This window comes from Nerophis lumbriciformis, linkage group LG04, assembly GCF_033978685.3.
Source record: "Nerophis lumbriciformis linkage group LG04, RoL_Nlum_v2.1, whole genome shotgun sequence".
Taxonomy (NCBI): Eukaryota; Metazoa; Chordata; class Actinopteri; order Syngnathiformes; family Syngnathidae; genus Nerophis; species Nerophis lumbriciformis.
This window is the reverse complement of record NC_084551.2, coordinates 24359696-24372750: the sequence shown is the minus strand read 5'-3', so window position 1 is coordinate 24372750 and position 13055 is coordinate 24359696. Positions and strand designations below refer to the sequence as shown.

General features: G+C 40.4%; 1 protein-coding gene across 1 annotated transcript in view; it reads right to left on the bottom strand.

Moving 5' to 3' along the window:
• Positions 1-13055, bottom strand: part of dnah5 (dynein, axonemal, heavy chain 5) — a 231485-nt gene that overhangs the window by 122308 nt on the left and 96122 nt on the right. Inside the window, exons 57-60 of the mRNA XM_061951064.1 lie at positions 8334-8532; positions 8090-8262; positions 7730-7860; positions 1940-2093 (exon numbers count right to left, since the gene is read on the bottom strand). Coding sequence (XP_061807048.1) covers positions 1940-2093; positions 7730-7860; positions 8090-8262; positions 8334-8532 — 657 coding nt within the window. The remainder of the gene's footprint in view (positions 1-1939; positions 2094-7729; positions 7861-8089; positions 8263-8333; positions 8533-13055) is intronic.

Here is a 13055-nt window from a genome sequence, read left to right as displayed (position 1 = left end):
CATTTGTCCCACACAAAAAGCATACAGCGGGAGAAAAATATTTGATGTTGCTCGCATTTTGTCAACACAACATGCTTCACTCAGCTGCTGTGACTGTTACCATGCAGCAGGCGACATAGGGAACGTTGCTGCAACTTGTTTCTAAAGTCTTGCCATTTGTTTACTGGGATGGTCACATGCTTACTTTGTTAGTGTTCCAATAACATCAATACTAGCTCAAATGTTTTGTCATCTCAGAGAATTGAACGCAGGCTGTGAAGTGTGAACACACTGAGTTGTCAGTGAGGCACAAAGATTGTGTATCACACGTAAGAGGTATCACTCTTGTTTATTTTTGTTGGTCAAACTGTTGCACTGAACCACAAACAAGTTTAAAGTGTATTAGACTTTATCTTCGTTAGCCAAAGTGCTTTGTGTTTTATATTGATATGAAAAAGTAAACACCATGTTTTTTCACTACTTGTGTTTTTGTTTTGTTTTTTCATTCCACAAAGTAATTACTTTAAAAAGCATCAATGTGCCATAGCATTGTGTTGTAATATGGTATATAGTTAATATGTATACAACATATTTCTAGTCAATCTCTTAAAGGATCTGTCCCGATACAGCATGTGCATGTACATACATTTAGTACGGCGTGGCGCAGTGGAAGAATGGCCGTGCGCGACCCGAGGGTCCCTGGTTCAATCCCCACCTAGTACCAACCTCGTCATGTCCGTTGTGTCCTGAGCAAGACACTTCACCCTTGCTCCTGATGGGTGCTGGTTAGCGCCTTGCATGGCAGCTCCCTCCATCAGTGTGTGAATGTGTGTGTGAATGGGTAAATGTGGAAGTAGTGTCAAAGCGCTTTGAGTACCTTGAAGGTAGAAAAGCGCTATACAAGTACAACCCATTTATCATTTATTTACATGTCAATGTACACAAAATGTACATTAAAAAAATACTTATATCAAAATATAAAAATAGTGAAAAATGCATCATGTAATGAGAAAAAGTTGACATGTTGATACTATTAATGAACAAAAACACAAATATTTGTTTTTAAATATATGAAAAACTTTATATATAGCCTTTTTATTAGATATTACAAATTACATGATGGCGTCGCGTTCACACCCCACCCCAACACTGTTTTACCTAACATAATGAATAAACATGATTAATAACTGTGATTTCAATATTGGTCAAAATAGTCTTGATTATTATTTTGGCAATGATCGTGCAGGCCTATGTGTAAGACTAGACATCATATATGAACATCTTTTCTATCTATATAGACAAAAAATGCAGTTACGTCTTATGGCCATCAGGTACCATCTTGCAAAATTATTACATTTGTCTTTTTTTTGTTTATCTCTTATTTCCATAAGATGCTATCTTGCAACATTTTCACATTTATTTTGATTTATTTATGTTATTATTTGTTTCTGCAATATTGCTTTTGTTTATAATGCGTATTTTGCTTTCATATGCACATTCAGTTTTTTCTTGAGGTTCTTATCAAAAATATTTGTTCTTCTTCAAAGGAAATCATTTTGAATATGTTGTTTGTTTTTGTTTTTTTTAATAAAACTTGGTTAAAAAATTTCAGTCTAAGTAGTTTTTGAAAATAGAGGCCAAATAAAGAAATATGCACTACTAGGCCTATGAACAATGATATAAGTCTATGGAAAATGTAGCGTCTATCATCACAATAGTATATCACACTGGACTAGTCAGAATTTGGGGTTCAGTTGCAATGTTCTGTAATTTGGACGATTTAATGCTTCCAAGTTTGAAGAACCAATTTTGGGGAAGTCGGCTTTCTTTCCCTGCATGATTGTTTCTAAGACCAAATAAGCATCCATCTATCTAATAATGTCAAGCCCTGCCCTCTCTACAGTCATGATGGTGAGGCTGCAAGGAGAAAGCCATACTGTATTTTGACAAAACTCCTCACCTCTCCAGACGACAGAACGTTATTCATGTATTCAAGGAAGGACTCTTCTTTGATTTCGTTGTCGGTGAAGATGAAGCTGATGTCTTTGCCGAGCAAGCCCGCTGTCCTGTACAAACCTTTTAGGTCCTCCATCAAGTTGGTTGTGTTGTAGGAGCTGAAAAAGAAACATATGGAAGTTATTCAGGCCAAGAATAGCCTAGAGCAGTGATTCTCAAACTGTGGTACTGGTACCACTAGTGGTACACGAGCTGCATCTAGTGGTACGCCAACGAATCACTTAATTAAGTCATTAGTGTTTTTATTTTTAAATATTCACACACACTACAACTGTTAAAGCTGTGTGTAATGTTACAGTGGCCAAAAGTATTACATATACCTGTTAAATAAAACCTCTCCCTTGTTTTTAATAAATACTTGGGCCTACTATGCCACTGTATTTTAATTAGACTTAGACTTAGACAAACTTAAATGAAACACAAGGGAAATTGTTCAACACAGTAGCTCAGTTACAATGATGGAAAGTGTAAGGATGGAAAGGACAATGCAGGTATAAATAGACTAATATAGCGATAAAGAATCTAACATATATACGTATACATACATAATATGTGTACAGAATAATATATATACAGATACTGTATATTATACTATGTCTATAACATATATACAATATATACCAATGACCATGTACAATCTTGGTCATTATGGTGGTAGTTGGAGGCGGTACTTGGTGAAAAAGGTTTGAGAACCACTGACTTAAAGCACAAAGCGAAAATTATATTAAAGTGGTGTGCGTGTGCTTGAGCATATACTGTATAAAGTGTGCTGCAAATTATGTTGGAGCTGGGCATGATGTACTAAAAATGTGTGAATATAAATAAGGCTAGAAATAGGACTATGCAATATTAATGTTTTGTTTTTCCTTTTGAGAACCGTTAAGAAATAGGATTCTGGAGCAAAAATCCGGGTGCTGGGTATAATAAAATTCATGACATATAGAACATTCTGCTTGCCTGCATTTTGTACATCCCTACATCTGCTGGTGTGAGCCTGAATGGGAGATTCACTGAGAGAGACAAGTGCAACATCTAAACTCCTATCTTGCGGAGTGCATTGTACCATATGTCCCGGCCAGAAATCAGCGTTCAAAGAAACTCCGGGTGCTTAGTGATTCCTAGAGCCCAAAAAAAGTCTGCGGGCTTTAGAGCGTTTTATATTTGGGCTCCAGTACTCTGGAATGCCCTACCGGGAACAGTTAGAGATGCCCCCCATTTAAGTCCCATCTTAAAACGCATTTGCATACTCGAGCAATTTTTAGACCAGTTGATCTGCCGTCTCTCTTTTCTGCTCTGCGGAGAGGTTATCAGGTGGCCACGGATAAGCCTCTACGGAGGATACGCTAGCTGTTCAACTCCCACATTATTAACCATATCCACTCCAAGGTTTCTCATTGAATCCCATTTTTGGGCAGCACGGTGGAAGAGGGGTTAGTGCGTCTGCCTCACAATACAAAGGTCCTGAGTTCAATCCCGGGCTCGGGATATTTCTGTGTGGAGTTTGCATGTTCTCCCCGTGACTGCGTGGGTTCCCTCAGGGTACTCCGGCTTCCTCCCACCTCCAAAAACATGCACCTGGGGACAGGTTGATTGGCAACACTAAATTGGTCCTAGTGTGTGAATGTGAGTGTGAATGTTGTCTGTCTATCTGTGTTGGCCCGAATGCAGCTGAGATAGGCTCCAGCGACCTCCGAAAGGGACAAGCGGTAGAAATGGATGGATGGTTGGATGGATGGGTTGAGTTTTTTCTTGCCCTGATGTGGGATCTGAGCCGAGGATGTCGTTGTGGCTTGTGTAGCCCTTTGAGACATTTGTGATTAAGGGCTATATAAGTAAACTTGATTGATTGACTGATAAACTTAGACAGGAATGTGTTGAGAAAAAATATGAAAAAGATGACTTTGGCAAAAAAAGTTGTTCGTACGGACACTCAGTGTGCAGGGAATGCAAGTTGAATCAAGGTTGCGCGTCAAAAAAGAGACACAGGTGGTTTAGCAGGTACATGGTGTGTGTGCGTGTGACAGGAATGATGAAAAAGCAGAGGAGAAAAGAAGATTTGAAGGAAACGTATTGTCATTCCACTTCTCTCCATAGGGACTAAAAGGAGGAACACAAGAATCCCTCATTAATTCCAAGTAGCCACAGTAAACTCTGCGAGGAAAAGGATAAATAAAATCAGACTGAGACAAATGCACATGGGGACAGGGAAAGATAAAAAAAAAAACTTCAGACAAGAAGTAGGCAGGAGTGGCACAGAACAATGAGGCAAAAAGCAGAAAGCCGAGACAAATGACTCAGTTGGAGGAGGGGGGGGACTCCACTCGAACTGCAATGAAAAGAAAACGTCTTACAGGAGACAATCAAATTGTTCCATAGAGAAAGCTCAGTTGAAGCAGGAACAAGGCTTGGACGACTTTCGGCAAATATTTTTCACATCAGTTGTCTTCAGATTTTCATTGCTGTACTGAATCTATGGGAGGATGCATCTTCAATTGTGTTGTCACATCAAACAAACAAAACTGAATTGTTGCACTTTGGTCGCTTAAAACTAACACTTTTCCACTTTGTATCAGTCCATCTTAGATGAGCTCAGGCCCATCGAAGCCGAAGCGTTTCTGGGTGTTGTTGATAAACGGTTTTTGCTTTGCATAGGAGAGTTTTAACTTGCACTTAAAGATGTAGCCACCAACTGTAGTTACTGACAGTGGGTTTCTGAAGTGTTCCTGAGCCCATGTGGTGATATCCTTTACACACTGATATCGCTTGTTGTAGCAGTACAGCCTGAGGGATCAAAGGTCACAGGCTTAGCTGCTTACGTGCAGTGATTTCTCCAGATTCTCTGAACCCCTTGATGATATTACGGAGCGTAGACGGTGAAATCCCTAAATTCCTTGCAATAGCTGGTTGAGAAAGGTTTTTCTTAAACGGTTCAACAATTTGCTCACACATTTGTTGACAAAGTGGTGACCCTCGCCCCATCCTTGTTTGTGAATGACTGAGCATTTCATGGAATCTACTTTTATACCCAATCATGGCACCCACCTGTTCCCAATTTGCTTGTTCACCTGTGGGATGTTCCAAATAAGTGTTTATCAGTTTGAACATCAAATATGTTGTCTTTGTAGCATATTCAACTGAATATGGGTTGAAAATGATTTGCAAATCATTGTATTCCGTGTATATTTACATCTAACACAATTTCCCAACTCATATGGAAACAGGGTTTGTAAAAACAGCAGTGAAAATTCAATAATAATAATCAAATTAAGAATGTCTAAGACTACCTATACCCCATATTAAGAAAAATGCGAAAAAGGTTGCTTCACCTGGGGGCCGAAAGCTGACAGCATGTAAAGTAAAAATATATACTTATATAGTCTATACATACAGTATATGTATATGTGTACATATTTATACACATTATATATATGATATTTTACATATATGATACATTTTTACATACACACAATCAATCAAAGTGTATTTATACAGCCTTTAATCCCAAGTGCCTCAATGTATATACAATATATATATTTATACAGTTCTGAAGTATGTATACTTATATAGATATTAAATATGTGTTAATGTCATTAAATGAGCATCTAAATCAATTTGTTATCACAATCACTACAGTAACTTCAGTTGTTTTTTTGTTATTATTTATTACACCTATGTGTGCTGTCTCAGAGTGATCTGTGATTACGTTTACACAGCTATTTTTACACGTAATCTGCGATTGCAATGCTTCCAGTCTGCATTTTAATTCGACCAAATTGAAGAGGGAAGTTAGCCAAACTTGTGAGAATACGGTACAATCTGTGGTAAAGCCATATTTTCAAGGGTAATTGTAAACACGCTGCTACATGCATGTGCGCGCGCACACACACACACAGGAAAGCATACACAAATACACACATTAAGAAACTTTTTTTGCCACACAGCAGTGCATTGATTGTGATGTAACAACAATCTTTTATACCAAAATCAAACTTCAGTTTGCATTGAATAAAGCAAGCTATAACCGACACCTAACTTCAACTACGTTCACTTTAATACGCCCCTCACTCCCCACATCAGACACTGACGACAGTGCAATATGAAGTATAAACCATAAAACATTGAATATTAAGAGTATGTGAAAGTTAGACTCCAAACCTTGTTCCTTTCCCTAACGACCTACTTTTAGTTATTTAATTAGAAATGTCAAGCAGCTAAAATGTGCCAAACCTGTGGAGAGAATTTTTGGCATATCACCCATAATGCACTGTAATGGATTTATATATGTGTAATTTTAAATGATATGTACATGTTTTATTATGTCCACAAAGTTCAATGAGCAGGAGGTGTGCCATGTGCAACCGTGTATTGACATTATTTGTTGGTTACAGGTCATTTTCACCATGAGTGGGGAAAGTAGCTTGGATTAGGTCATATATATTGATGCTGTGCTCTAATTACTTTCCAATTAGATCCACCGTCATTGACCATCACTTCTGTTTTTGGGCATTTCTGAGGTATAATTTGATGCACTTCACTGATAAAAATCATGCAGTGTTTAGTGACCAGCGGCTCTCTACACGCGCCCGCTGGCAAAATGTCCAAATACGATCCAAAAAAAACGTATTACCCTCATTTTGCCAAAATCGTCATTAGCTTTGGACCAATAATTACGTAGAAATTATGACTTTTGTGTGTAGTATGTCAACTGTGGTGTTTGCCTCCAATATATTGTTTGTAATCACTGCGCTATAAATGTCTGTGCTTTTATTTTTGCTTTTTTGAATAAATCATGGTTTCTTTATTTCATGATGACCATATTACCTTGAATACTGAACTAATGCTGCTTTCTACTGCAATAGTTATTAGTTTTGTTTGGATTATTGGTGACACGTGAAGAAAAGGTGCAATTTTGAAGCAAAGTTTTATCAGGCAAAGTGTATTAATTTAATGTTATTGAGGGTGTGATATACCAGGTTTCCCATGTGTATGTATGCTTGCTTACCTCACACAAGATACTGTTATTGGCTTTCCAGACTTCCCAGCGAACCTTCACTTTCCATATTTTTCTCCTTTCTGGGTTGTGGGAAACGTATGCAATTGCTTCACGCATTTTTTGTGAGAGGGGCATCTACATGCAGTACAACAAGGCATGTTTACACGGCCAACACTCTTTAATTAAACGAAATGTATAATAAGGAAGTGCAGTGTTGCTTAGATGCGGCTTCAAACTGGTACGTAACATGGCGCCCTGTAGTCATGTGAATGCATTGAGGAGATCGCTTAAAACCGAGTTGTCCCTAATCTCTTTATACATCCCCAGGGGACAAAATGTAGGCAAAAACTTGCCGTGGTCAAATATTCTTGTGAAACTTGTGATGTTGCTCAGGCTGCACTTAAAACCCAATTGAACCGTAGTTTGGACACTCCTGCGCTAGATGCATTGCTACAAGAATGTGACATAATTTTTTTATCTACATTATTTTAAATAGAGGCTAATGTTCTAATTAAATAAATGTCATTGGATTAACTGTGTTACTTAAGTAAAAAAACAAAAATAAATCCTTTAGATGGCAAATCACCAAATAGAATATACATAAACATTTGATAAAAATAAACAGGTCGTATAGGTGCGATTGGAACTCGAAATATCAGTGTGTGTGTGTGTGTGTGTGTGTGTGTGTGTGTGTGTGTGTGTGTGTGTGTGTGCGCGCACGCGTGTGAGTGAGAGTAATACCGTGTGAGAGTGATCTGGAAAATCTCATATCCAGCAATGAATGAAGCCAGTCTGGTCATGCTCTGTTTGCCTGAGCCTCCAACTCCAACCAACAAGGCGTTACCTCCAGGTGTCCGGATTATCCTCGACACCTACAGCATACACATTTACATTACAGTATGGAAAATATGTTTTTAATATCACATGAGATGCATATTGTCCTTGAATTGAATGCAAGCTTCATAGTCTTGGTGATTTCAACCGCAACACAATTGATTATTCAATGAATGGCCAAAGGCTTAACAATAAAAGAAAAAAGCACAGATCAATCAGGTCCCCTGTGGATAATGGATGTGTTTCTCAGTGTGAAAGTTGGATTACCTTGACTAAATGTGTCATGGCATCCTGAAAGAAGACCATGTCCATGCCAATCCCCCTGACACTCTCGTTGTAAATACTCAGGAACGTGTTCAGTCGGCCATTAAGGCTCTCAAATGATTCAATGGGCTCGTAAACTTTGGGCAAATTCAACTTAGACTCTTCTGGCTCTTCTCCTGTGATGAAAACATTTCATGCTTGGAATATAACACAAAAGTCCAAATATCTCATTGCACTAAATTACTACCTGTTGTTTCAGGTGTGTCTCGCAAGAAGTCGACAAAGTATCTGTCCACGCCAAGGTCTACAATGTTCTTGTGCTCCTCGCCAAGTGCGTCCCCCACCAGTTTTGCCAAAGCCTGGTCAAACCACTCTACTTCCTCGGGCATGATGAATCTGTCAGCTATCACTCGTTTGCACTCGTGCTTCCATAATGCCAACAGCACCTGAAAAATGATTGACATTGTTCAGGCTCGAAAGGGAAAAAAACACTCTCAGACAGACAGTCAGAGGAAAAGACATACAGTACAAGACATAATTGCAAAAGGGTAATCCACACTTTGGTTAGATAGTCTTTTTGTGTTGGGTTGCTACATATTTCATATGCATAATAGTGTGTATTGTAAATAAACAAGAAATTCATGTTTAATGTGAGAGTTTAGTTTATGTTTCTCCTTTGAGTGATTGGCTTCCTCAGTTTCATATGACACAAAATGGATCATGTATATGTGATGGGACATAAGTAAGGGGATTTTATTTTTTATGTTTCATTGCCATGCATGTTTCAGAGTGTTTTTATTGTTGTGGATTTTAGTTGCATGTTTTTATTGCTGTGGATTTTAATTGCATGTTTTTACATTTTAGAATTTGATTGTATTTTTAATTGCATGTTTTTACTCCTTGTGGACTTTGCTGGCATTTTAAGACTTGTCTCTTTTAGCTTGTTGCCCCTAACAACCAAAGTGCCCAATAAAACGACACCTGAGATCAGACACCTGTGGAGCATTAGGGCTGCACACATTTAAAAGGGAAACATCCAATGAGCGACAGGGAGAAGGAAGAAGGACCGAGAAGGAAGCGCGACGGAAGGAAGAGACAGCAGGAGGGAAGCGCGACGGAAGGAGGAGGAAGTGACCGTAGAGTATCGACAGGCTTTGCCAAGAGCGTCCGGGTGGACGCCCGCAGGCTGGGAAGGAATCCAGGACTACACAGCAGACCCTGCAAGCTACCGGAGTGAACCCCAAGAAGACCACAACACGCAGGGGCAGATGAAACTCTGCCTCCGAAGTAAGTGTCGTGGATTATGGATATGTGGGGGTGATCAAACTGCCTTTGGCTGTGGGCTTGCGGGCTCGTGCTTTGTACGCTGGCTGTGTGGTCCTGTGGGCAGGAGCGATCGGGACCCAGAGACCTGCGGCGACTCCCGGGAGCGACCAAGAGGCGAAGCGAGACGGGACGGGTACGGCCACGTAGGTCCCGCGAGTGACCGGCGACTGGCGAGGAGAGTGGGCGTACCCAATACCTCGACGCGGAACTACAGTATGGGCAGGGTTGCGTGAGGACGGCGTGGAAGTGGGTGGAGCCAGGACGCTGACCCACTACGCCTGTCGCGGCTGTACCCTCACCATAATATTGGTTACCAATTTGGTATTTTTAGTGTTATTAACTTGACTGTTTTTTAATTTGTATTGTAATAAATTGTAAATCAACATCATTATCTTTCCTTATTTTGGGACGGTTGTTCTCACTACATTGGGTTCTTAATATTTATATATTTATATATATAATATATATATATATATATATATATATATATATATTTTTATTTTTTTTTAATCAAAATTGTATTAGATTTTAAATCTCCACCACTCGGGTCCATTACATTTACATTTTTAATTAGATAAACAATCGATAGTTATATAAAACTACATAAAAACTACATAAAACAGTAGTAGCAGGAGTGGCATATAGGCAGTATATGTTTATTTAACATACAGTTCATACAATTATTCAGTTGCATGGTGTTATGAGCTTGCATCGCTGCGGTAGTTGTGACCCCAAGATGCAGGAGACAGGAGGACGACGTTAATCGGCTTATCTATTAAAAGAGTGTGAGCACTATGACACCAAGCAGGTGTGCAGTATTCAGCGGCAGAGTGGACCAAGGCAAGGGTGGCTGTAGGAAGTGTAACACCGCCAGCACCCCAGCTAGATCCAGCCAGTCGTCTCAAAAGCCCAACGCGTGTTGATAGCTTTTTGCGCAGTGACTCCAGGTGTCGGGGAAACGTGAGTGCCTTGTCCAACTTAATGCCGATATATATTGGTTCGGCAGAAAAGGGTAGAGGACGTCCATCAACAGTGATGTTAAGCTCACGTTGTGCCTCCATGTTGTAAAGGTGGATGGCTGCCGTCACCGTTTTGGTTACACTGAGCTTCAACTTCCATTTCTGAAGATAAGTGGATAATGTCGCCATGTCCTGGGTAAGAGACCCCTCTAACTCCTGCCAGTTTTTTGCACGATGCACAATTACCAAGTCGTCTGCATATGCAAACTTTTTGGCAGTTGTTACTGGCAGATCATATGTGTAGATGTTAAATAAGAGGGGAGCCAGGACTGATCCCTGAGGGACGCCATTTCTCAGACGTTGCAACCTGCTTTTTGGGCCATCACTAGTGGTAAGGGTGAAACTGCGGTTTTAGAAAAGTTCCATGATCAAAGAGACCATGAGCCTGTCCGGCAGTAGGCGCAAAAGGTAAGGTACGGCCACGGTGCCAAACGGTATCGTAGGCTGCTGTAAGATCAACAAACACAGCACCTGCTTTATTCTTGGCCGTGAATCTGTCCTCAATTTCTTGAGTCAGGAGAGTAACTTCATCCACAGTTGATCTTCTGCGCCGAAATCCGGCTTGCTCTTTAGAGAGCAGTGGATCGATAATAGGTTCGACACGAGCGTAGATCAGTCTCTCCAGGATTTTGAAAGGGATACACGAAAGAGAGATAGGTTTATAACTCTTTGGATCCTCGAGTGGCTTCATCGGCTTTGGAATGGCGACCACTAATGCTCTTCTCCAGATTTTTGGAAGCTTGAGTGTGCTTCCTGTATGATCGTGTCAGAGTTTGATCCGCAATTAGTCGGACTCTAATTCCAGTGAGGGTAGGACTGCGCCAGGGCTCTCTTTTATCACCGATTCTCTTCATAACTTTTATAAACATCATTGCTAGGTGCAGGGAGGGTGTTGATCCGCTTTGGTGGCTGCAGGACTATGACTCTGCTTTTTGCAGATGATGTCGTCCTGCTGGCTCCATCTGGCCGCGATCTTTAACTCTCGCTGGATCAGTCCGCAGCTGGGTGTGAAACGACTGGAATGAGAATCAGCACCTCCAAGTCCGAATTCATGGTTCTCACCCGGAAAATGTAGAGCACCATTTTCTGCATGGTGACGAGGTCCTGCCCCAGGTGAAGGAGTTCAAGTACGCAGAGGTTTGTTTAGGTTCGGAAGAGTAGATTATGAGCTCGACAGACGAATCGGTGAGGGCCAATCTGGGAATGCCTCAGGATCCTCGGGCAAGAGCTGCATAGACTAGCCGGGTAGAGGGAAATCTGGGCTTCTCTGCTTAGGCTGCTGCACCCAAGACCTGACCCCGGATGGATAAATGGAGGGATGAATTTTGCCCTGATTATAAGAATACCATCAGGTCCTTTTCCTTAGCAGGAACATTTCACGGGTAAATAAAGTTCCACTGTGTTTCCAGCAAAAACTATGCGGGTAGATTTAGTTCAGCAGGAACTTTTCGGAGTCCATGTCAACGGGGTGGGACCTTTGGAAAGATCCCGGATCGTGGGCGGGCTCTGCTGTCAAACATTGATTACAAAAAGGGGATGGGCAGAATATGAAGCCGGACTCAAAGCAACAACCTCAGCTGCTTTAAGTGCTTACTACTCTTAGACTTTGTTGGATAAATGTGAAATAAAAGAGGCAGTACACGAGTAGAATAAAAGTAAATTACATCAAATATGAACTATTTACTAGTAGTAAAAGTAGTCACTGACACTCCATTTGTGTAGTTATTAGCCTCAACCGGAGTGAACAGAGTACTAATGCTAACAAGTTAACGTTAAAGCCAATGTGTTTGTGTTGTTGGCGTTAGATAAAAACTGACATTTATCATTTATATATTGTTATTTACAGCTGAAAATGAATCACCTGACCCTCAAGAATTCATCATTTACTGATAGGACGACTTTCTGACTGTTGGACATTGCAGACAAAAAACAATTCCGTACATTTAATTTACTGTACATTTATTGCTTTGTATTTCATTTACTTACTTTTTAGTGAAAGAGCTGTGACCTAATATTGTCTGTTTAATTACATGGTTGTCAGTGTAGAAATATACTAAACCACTCCTCCGTTTGTCATCAGCCTGATTGGTATAAGAACTGTGAAATGTGGTGGAAACACAACCACACACTTCTATAGGAACCTATAGTTCCAGGAACTACAGATTCCAGGAACTTAAAGGGGAACATTATCACCAGACCTATGTAAGCGTCAATATATACCTTGATGTTGCAGAAAAAAGACCATATATTTTTTCAACCGATTTCCCAACTCTAAATGGGTGAATTTTGGCGAATTAAACGCCTTTCTATTATTCGCTCTCGGAGCGATGACGTCACAATGTGACGTCACATCGGGAAGCAATCCGCCATTTTCTCAAACACATTACAAACACCGAGTCAAATCAGCTCTGTTATTTTCCGTTTTTTCGACTGTTTTCCGTACCTTGGAAACATCATGCCTCGTCGGTCTGTTGTCGGAGGGTGTAACAACACGAACAGGAACGGATTCAAGTTGCACCAGTGGCCCAAAGATGCGAAAGTGGCAAGAAATTTGACGTTTGTTCCGCACACTTTACCGACGAAAACTATGCTACGACAGAGCTGGCAAGAATGTGTGGATATCC